Source organism: Gossypium hirsutum, chromosome A09 (genome assembly GCF_007990345.1).
Source record: "Gossypium hirsutum isolate 1008001.06 chromosome A09, Gossypium_hirsutum_v2.1, whole genome shotgun sequence".
In the NCBI taxonomy this organism is placed as follows: domain Eukaryota; kingdom Viridiplantae; phylum Streptophyta; class Magnoliopsida; order Malvales; family Malvaceae; genus Gossypium; species Gossypium hirsutum.
Genome location: NC_053432.1, coordinates 3,188,844 through 3,198,570, shown reverse-complemented (window position 1 = coordinate 3,198,570; position 9,727 = coordinate 3,188,844). Strand labels below are relative to the sequence as shown.

At 34.9% G+C, this 9,727-nt stretch overlaps 1 protein-coding gene across 1 annotated transcript; it reads right to left on the bottom strand.

Moving 5' to 3' along the window:
- Window positions 1-4,828: 4,828 nt before the first annotated feature.
- LOC107888574 (phosphate transporter PHO1 homolog 9) lies at window positions 4,829-9,126 on the bottom strand. Its single transcript, XM_016812726.2, has 13 exons — window positions 8,386-9,126; window positions 8,001-8,280; window positions 7,868-7,916; window positions 7,704-7,775; window positions 7,492-7,621; window positions 7,241-7,361; window positions 6,735-6,993; window positions 6,300-6,404; window positions 6,160-6,204; window positions 5,914-6,063; window positions 5,533-5,817; window positions 5,305-5,444; window positions 4,829-5,103 (listed from the first exon to the last, which is right to left on the bottom strand). Exons 1-13 carry the CDS (start codon window positions 8,981-8,983, stop codon window positions 5,004-5,006), a joined length of 2,334 nt encoding a protein of 777 aa, XP_016668215.2. The 5' UTR covers window positions 8,984-9,126; the 3' UTR covers window positions 4,829-5,003.
- Between the last annotated feature and the right edge of the window lie 601 nt (window positions 9,127-9,727).

Genomic DNA, 9,727 nt, shown 5'->3' with positions numbered 1-9,727 from the left:
TCATGGGAAGAATAGTGGCACTCAATAGGTTTATCTTCAGGATGGGAGGCAAATGCCTTCCCTTCTTCAAAGCCTTTAGGACCTCCTTTTTGTGGACCAAGGAATGCTAGATAGCCTTTGAGAAGCTTAACTTGTACCTCACTCCCTACTATTTCTAAAGTTACCACGAGTAGGAGAGACACTCTATTTGTACCTGGCTACCTTAAAGGAAACAATTACAGTAGTCCTGGTCAGAGTCGAAAACATTCACCAATTCTTAGTATACTACATTAGTAAGGTATTCTAGAATGGCGAGTTGAGGTACTCAAAAACTGAAAAATTCATCTTTGCTCTAATTGTTGTAGCTCACAAGCTGCACCCCTACTTTCAAGCTCATCCAATTGTTGTCATAACTAATTACCCTATAAAGGAAGTGTTATCTAAAGTTGATAGTTTAGGACAAGTGACAAAGTCGAGTATTGAGGTAATTGAATTTGGCATGGAGTTTGCCTAAAGAAAAGTAATAAAAGGATATATATTAATTAACTTCATAGTCGAGTGCTCTTTCGAGAAGCTTGTTAATCCAACAGGTATAGTGCGTAATATGAAATACTTAAGTTGTGAATATTTTATGAAATTAAACATGTATGGTGCTCATAGTTTCCTGTGAATAATTCATGAAAAACAACAATTTAACCTATTTTTTCCATCTATTGTATGCAACTTAGTAGTTAGCCCACCTCAAGAGGGTGTAAATATAATTAGTAATTTAAAAAGGTGGTTAGTGTATGTTGATGACTTCGGGACTAGGGCAGGGTCAGGAGCAAGGGTACTTCTATCTGATCCTAGTGGAAATGGATGGCAATATGGATTATCTTTTGGATCTCAAACATCCAAAAACACAACAGAGTATGAAGATTTGATATCAGGGTTATAGTTAACGTACCAACTAGGAGTGAAAGATCTTATCATCCATACAGATTCACAATTGGTGGCAAAGCAAATAAAAGAAACCAATGTTAAAAAGATATCATTCAGTTGTAGTTCAATTACTCGTAGGATTTGACAAAGTTTAGATAGAGCAGCTCACCAGGAATGACAACACACGTGCAAACGCTTTATCTAAACTGACATCCTCTATTGTCATTAAGCAAAGAGGGAAAATTCTGTTAGAGTACAGAGATACCTCTAGCTATGACATGCCACACATTTTGAGTATAGATCGGGAGGAGACATAGATGACTCACATAGTTTGTACACTACAAAGAGTGTATGATAATCTAGACAAGAAAGAGCTCATCAAGTTACAACACAAATTTGCGAGGTATACCATTTTAAAGGGTGTACTATATAGAAAGGGATCTTTACATCCGCTGCTACGACGTCTATCACCATCTGAGCTAAGTATGTAATGCGAAAAATCTATAAAGGCATCTATGGTGATCATTTGGGCAGAAGATTGCTTACCCAAAAAATCTTTAGGAAAAGGTAGTATTGGTATACAGTTCAAAATGACACACATCACTTGGTTCACACATGCAATTCCTACCAGAGATATGCTCAATTGCAGTAACAACCAGTAGAACAACTCCGAGTCATGTTGAGCCATTGGCCATTTGTGTCCTAGGGAATTGATATCCTCAATCCATTCCCAATAGCTACAACACAGAAAAAATTCATAGTGGTAGTTGTCGACTACTTCACCAAGTGGATTGAAGCTGAAGCTTTAGAGACCATCATATAGAAATAAATAGAATCTTTTTTCTAAAAATCAATTGTGTGCTGGTTTTAAGTACCTCGCTTGGTTATCACAGATAATGGTACACAATTTCAGGGAAAGTTCAAACATTTTTGTGCAGATCTTCAAATCATTTTGGCTCAGAGTTCTGTTAAAATGCCACAAACGAATGGGTAGAAAGAAGAAATGAATAAGAAGATTTTAACAACCTTAAAAAATAAGGTTGGTGAGGCTAAGGGTGTGTAGTTGGAGGAGTCGTTAAGGATCTTATAGGCCCTGTGAACTTCACATCATACTATGAGGGGAGAAACTGCATTTTCCCTTGTCTATGGCGCAGAGGCGGTAATTCCCACTGAGGTTGGTATATGGTCACATAGGATAACATATTTTAACGAAGATGTCAACCAAGAAGCTATCAAGCTTAACCTTGATCTCATCGATGAATTCAGAGAGGCATCAGAGATTAAGAATGCAGCACGCGCTTAGCATGTAATTCGTTATTACAACTCTAAAGATAAGAACAAGCAATTCCAAGTAGGTGATATTGTCTTTAAAAACACTGAGGCTAGCAAAAACTAAAGGCACAGTTCTACAGTGAACATGGAATGCTCGTCACCTCAAGAAATATTATGTATATCTCTTACTCCTTAAATAAAAATATTCTTTTTATAAACACTTGTACTTGGTATGTCATAAAGGTTTAACGATTTAATATCGTAACCTCCAAAGCAGTTAGTGGACCTACGTTCTTAGTTGATATTATAAGAGCTAGCAGAGTTAAGCTTGCAACTCTGACACAGCTAGCGAATCTACGCTCCCAATTTATGTCATAAAGGTTTGACAATTTAAGATCGTAACCTCCAAAATAGGTAGCAAACCTACGCTCCTAACTGATGTCATAAAGGTTTGATGATTTAATATCACAACCTCCAAAGCAGCTAACGGACCTACGTTCCCAACTGATGTCATAAAGGTTTGACGATTTAAGATCACAACCTTCAAAGCAGCTAGCGGACCTATGCTCCCAGCTGACATTATAAGTGCTTGCAGATGCAACACAATTGGAAAGGCTACCCACCTAGGTGGTATTTAAGACTTAATTGATTTGAGATCGTAACTTAAATTCCTTCAAGTTTGTTGATTAAAAATTCACAACTTAGAATGTTTAGAAACATTTGGGTCGAAGTTGATAATAAGTCACCTAAAACAGAGCCATTGGATTGTACTTAAGTTGATAATAAGTCACCTAAAACAGAGCCATTGGATTGCACTAAGTCAATTAAAGTTTTCTGAGATTACCTTTGAAATTTTAGTTAAGTTCAAATTTTGATACAAGTAATATTGATATGCAAAAAATGAAATAAACTCACGAAAAGATATGATGTTATAATAGTCACAAGCAAATTTGAAATTTCACAAAGTTTAATTTTTTCATTTCAAAAGGAGAAAACTAATACAAAATTACAATTACTTAAGGAATATCATCAGCCCCCTATGGTCACTAGGGATCGCATATTCTCTTTCATTTCCAACAACTTCGAAGTTACCATTACCATCAGTAGGAGCAACGTTGACCTTGGCGGGGTCCCCATCAGCTTCATTATTGTTAGTATGAGCAACATTAGTCTTATTTGGGTCTTCATTTAGGAAAAAGTCTTTCAAGTTCCTCCATTTGGATACGAAATTATCCTAGACAGCTCTAGAGGGACAGTGGACATCAAAACCCAACTGATTCATGTCCACATCGTAAAGAGCATCGAGATCAACCCTACGAGCATCAAAAGGGCCACCCATAACTTGGGCATACAGAAGTATGTTTGACTTGAGCTCTTGAGCAATGTTACTCAAGTTCTCTAAAGTTTTCCTTTTGAATTCTTCTAAGGCTTTTGTTTGTTTCTACTCTGACCTCGCCATAGTAGCTTTGTGTTCCACAGCAATTCAATTTATAGTAGCCTTGTACTCTTCATCCATTTTCTTCGTATTAGCATCCAAGGCTTATTTCCTTTCTCTTTCAACCGCAACCTCTTGAGATAGCTGATCATTTTTAACCTCGACGGCCCTTAATTGACCAACGAGCTCACTATTTTTCCTACAGAGCTCTTCATTCTCCTCCCTCATATTGAAGTATAGCTCACAAATTCTCTCCAACTTCAACTTAGTTTCTTCAAGCTCCCTCTAGTTGGCCCCAGCATTACCAACATTTTTGCCAAGGCCTATGCTAGCCATGGTAGCCTTAGCCAACAAAACTTGCAAGGATGAGGTAAGCTTTCACAGTGGAGTCTTCTTCGCACCATTATAGGACTCAGCAATGTACATATGCCTCTTTGTAGTCTCTAGTAAAGAAACATTTCACTTTTCAACCACTTCGTTAGGATTATTGGATACTTCCGCTTGTTCAGATGTCCGCACCACGAGAATATCTCACCATCCTCTTCAGTTAAGGATTCCTCAACAGGGGGTAAAAAAGAATTAGGAATACAATAAGAAGGAGAGAGAGAAGAACTACCACGAGCAACAATCGAAGAACTCTCATGAGACATAGATGGTTAACTCATCGAAGGAGAAGCAGGAATAGCTCACCATCCTCTTCTTTTATAATGTCTGGTAATACAAGCAATGCTCGAAATTTGCCCTCTTGAGATTGAGATGCTAGGAATTAATTCTATTTTTGAACTTAATCGTCTTCTTGCTTGACCTAACGAGATTAAAAAAGTTATTTCATTAACCAAAACTAGTTATAATATTATTAGTTATTATTTTGAATAATGTTGCTTTGCGTGAATTACATTAAGTAAAACTATATTGTATATTTAACATGTTAGAAATACTTTTTATTATTATTATATTTGAATTGTTAAATAAGTTAATGTATTTTAATTATATTCAACTATTCAAATAAAGAATGTTTGATTTGTATAGAATGTTGATTAAAACTCTTGTTAAACACTCCTTTGATAAAGGTTCTAACCCGCTAACTATAATATTTAAAAATTTCATTGGATGGATATTACATACTTCCATTTTTTTCAAATTTATCTGGATAACTATTAGATATTCTCTTTTTTTATATATACAGTGTAAACTATTAAAATTATAAATAACAAACAAGACTCAAATTTCACTCACCGACTATTATATACTCTTTGCTTATACAAAAATTGTTTATTTCTATCTATAACTTTTCTCAAACCTTTAAATGAAAAACAAAATATTTACTTAATTACGCTCAAACCAATGTCCACTTAAATATTACCATAGTAATCGTGCCGGGCACAATTCTCCATTTTTATATACTCTTATCTGCATTGTATTCATAGTAGAAGGGCAAGGGCACTGACTTGAATGCTCTGTACTTTCCCACATTGTTTAAATGCTCATTCTCCAACCTATTCAGTTGATAAATTAAAAGTAAGAATGAAATACTTAAAACAATGTTCATACGACAATAAGCTGATTAAAATGTGAATACTGACATATACACACAAATAAGCATTGATATATTTACAAGAATCACATGGACTCTAACCTCTAGTTTCTCTTTTGCCATACCAAATGTGGCTTGTGGCTACAAAGAATTGAAAATTTACCTGAAGAAATTCCATATGCCGCGGCGAATGATCTCCAAGCTAGCCACTACTGCAACCAAAGCTGTTTTATGCAGGAAAGGCACAGTTTGAATGCCCAACACTTGCTGCGTCCAAGCAAGTCTCAATACACAGTTCAACACCTGCAAATCGGGATATAAAATAGAATCGAATCGGGGTATAAAAGAAAATATATGGATAACCGGAGAAATGAGTGACATGAACTCTTACCATGGCTGCATAATAAACCCCTTTGTGTGGTACAACGAGCTTATCTCTAAGCCAAGGGTTTGATGAATTCCTATTAAGAAGACCCCAATCTATAACTATGTCCCAGTATGTGCTAGCCATTGTTGCAATACCAGAAGTAGCAGCAGCCAAGACCAGCCATGTTTTTGTTTTCTGCTTCTGGTGTGAATAAATGGTTCTAATGGCAACCGCGGTGATTGTTGAGAAGTATTTCAGACCATTCAGACCGTGTGCTGTATCTTTTTCTTCAACCAAACGTCTAAGACACTAACAAAAGATTAAACAGAGCATTAGAGAAAATCCAGAAGTTAATTACGTTTGAGTGGCGGATGCGTGAATGAACCTATATAGAGATTGGTTTACCTGAACAAAACGGAACCAGTATGGAATAATGGCAACAACTATGTAAAGCACTTTATAAACTTCACTTTCTTCACAAGTGTTTGATCTCTCTTCGAAGTTTCCCCAACCATAGTAGCAAATGTAGAACTCCAGGCTTCTAAATGCTTGAACCTGTATAAAACAGGTTGAAGTTACAACAATGTATTGGACAAGGGTATCAAGAAAAATGAAGGGTCGAAGCAATATAGGTTGGCCCAAATATCGAACCTGGCTAGTAAGTTGATCTGCCAAGAAGAAATCTGGGAGAGTGACCTACATGATGGAAAATGAAGATGAACATCTTTCTTTTTGCACACAACTTTACTCATATATAAGAAAATATATAATTTTATTTGAAGGCATGTTACCTTGTAAAGAGGTGCACAAACACAGTGAAAAACACATCTGATAAGAAAGAATTGACTTGATCGATATATGATATTAAAAGGGCAGAATGTTACTGAAAGCACAACCTGCAAGATAGGTAAACATAAGAAAATGGAACATACTTATATTGGACACCTACCCATATCCTTTGTTACTTGGACTGGGATGTGAATGTTTCATGCGGGTATGTATCCAACACGATCATATGCAACTTTTTTAAGTCTTTGCATGTATTTTAGAGGGTCATATCCCCATATACCTTGTATCCACATATGCATTGATCGCAAATGTAAAACACGGATAATTTAAGAAAATCAAAGAGTCGAAGCAACATAACCAATATTCAACACTCATACGTGAATCTGAATATCATAGAGAGAAAGTAAAGAGAAAATTGTGTTTTATATAGGACTTACAATGAGCAGGAACAAGGGAATTAGCTCAGTTAAAGTTCTGAAGCTTTTAGTTCTTGGATCCATTTCCATATCCAAATGTGAAATGACACCAGCTAATGCAAGCAATGAAAGACCACTGCTAAGAAGAAGTACTTCTCTATATCCCAACTCTGTTCCTTGCTTGAAACCAAATATAAACGAAAAGTTGACTCGATAACGCTTCCAAAAGAATACATTTCCAGCATACATGAGCATATGCAAGACAATGTAACCAAATAGGCTGCAAAAATATGAACCAGAAACATCAATACAATCATTAAATTATTCACTAGGAGTCCTTCACTTCTAGAATGATGGGCTAAAACCATTTAACATTTGAGAGTGACTTTACCCTATGTTACTCGTATTTGTATGTGAGTTTTAGATACAGGTGTGTTCAAGTTTTCCTATGTTTTTCCATGTATTTGAAGGTTCATAGACATAGATACTTCAAGTAAAATTAAGTCCGAGCAACATTGGCTCTTTACCTGTAAAGTGGAAATATATTGACCATGTATTGATCTCTTCCTTGACTCTTAAGAAGATTTCTAGCATGTATGCTCACAATAATGGCCACTATTAGTGCAATGGAGCAACCAGAGAAGAAGCCTGCAAGTGAAGATGATAAAACAAAGTTTGATAAACTGATATAATCTGTAAGAAATGTAACCTGGAAACTCTACAACAATATAAACAATTTGCTCTGGAAAAAAGCTTTTAAATGTCACAAAATCTTTACCATAGAGAAATGTAATCCTATGCCTTTCTTTTTTAGCTTGTGGTCTTAGAGTTTTCAGTCCTTTTCTACGATTTCCATTAGCAAAGTGTTTAACATAAGTATCCTCAACCCTTCCCATAAGCTTACTAACCTATCAATCAATACAACAAAATTAGGGAAAAGGGGGAATTCATTGAACTGATATAAATAGATTCCTATTAACCATTGCTAACCTCATCAGAACTGCCAAGATATGATTTGTCCACCATTTGCAAGTAAGCTTTCGATGCATTTCGCAATGTGATCTGCGCTAGGATGAACCATAAAAACAATACAAATAAGCCAAAACCTTGTTAACTTCAGTTGATTATGATGTAGAAAGTGAAAACGATTAGACCTTATCATATTTCTTCATGATCTTGGAAAATGCCAACTGATTCAAGAAGCTGATAGATCAAATACAGATATGATCAACTATAAAAATAGAGATGCTTTATTTCTAATGAAAAATAATGAGGAAGATAAGGTACCAGTAGCTTTTCAAAAGTCTAAGTTTTCTATAGAATTCTACAAAAGCCTGGGTGATTTTTTCCTTCGCAGTCCTCAATTCTTGCTTGCTGAATGACAAATCTGATTTTGAACTTTTGATGACACTTCTAAGTGTAGCTATAGGAGTTTCAAGCTCAACATTGATCTTTACATGATTCAAAACATCTAATGGAGCTGGTCTAAAATGTCTATTATCAATTTCCTTCATTTCTTCTTCATTGCTCATCTCAGTTTCTTGGATAACATCCATATGAGTCCGTCCTGCATATCAACAAACAGATTGAATACATAAAGCAAGAACCCAGATTTTTTTTCATATTGGGTTTGTTTAAAAGTCAAAAACCCAGACAGATTCAGTCTCATTACCTTGCTTTCCACCATTGATGGGATGACTATGAGACAGTGATGAAGAATTTGAAGAAAACCCCTTATCAGCAAGATTAACCATATCAGTTCCTTTAACAACTGGATTATCAACCTTAATCCTAAGAGCAATTAAAGCATTCATTTGCTTACTCAACTCATCAGCTTCCAATATTACTTCTTCGACTTTTTTCTTGTAAAATCTAAGAACTTTGTTGAACTCATCATCAAGTCTCCTAAAAAAGAGTAGCTCAAACTCACCTCCTTCTTCACCTGACATAAGAAACATTGTTTGGTAATCCCCTTCAACTCCTCCTTCTTGAACTGCACTCACTAATATAACTTCGTCTTCATTGTTCTTCATTGCAGAAACTGGTTTATACCGATTTGTAAGTCCACTAAATGCCCTATAAAGTGATGCTCTTCGATTCAATGCCCCTTTTGTTGTTGTTGTTGTAGTTGTAGCCATTGTCAATGGTTCCTTGTTTTGTTGTTTGAATCTTAAGATATCTTTCAATATTGACTTCAGTTTTCTGTAATCCATGTATGCTTCCTGCCATTCTTGCACCATTTGTGCTGCAAATTCCTTACCAAACTTCATCTTTTTCCTCAAAAATAACTCAAAAAAATGAACACATATATTTCAGTATTGGAAATTAAAATTATATAGAAGAATTTCAATTTCCAAGCTATGGAGTATATTTTGTTTGTTTCTTGCCAGCTTCCTTTAATCATGTCGTGATAGCCATTTCACTTACATAATCTCAATTAATATAGTAATTATTATTTATTATTAAATTAATAAAAAACCCAATTTATTTTTATAACCAATCTTGTTGATTGCATTATTTTCTTTCATTAAATATCAATTTTAATGTTTGTCAAGGAAATTAATCAAGCACATGGCCTTCAATCATGGCTATCATTTAGCTACGCTCTTTGCAGTAGGTAAAAATATTATAAAAGCCCCTATAATAAGAGTTAGTTGCATCTTGGCCCTTCTACTAAAAAAGAGACAAAGTAGTCCCTATACGTCACATTAAAAAGAAAATTGATCTTTCTTTTAAAAATTTCATCTATTTTTACAGTGAAAAACTGGTTCTCGTATATTAACATGAGATAAACGTGGCACACCATGTGTTATTGTCTAGTTATGCTGTCAACCACATTAATTTTTAACAGTATAGATGAATTAAATTTTCAACAAAAACGATCAATCTATTTTTTGATTTAATATACAATGACTAATTTTTTTATTTTTTAATAAATAGAGGCAAAATGTAATTTAATTCCTATTATAAGGACCTCTGATAATGACATAAAAGATTTCTTTTTTCTTCTATTT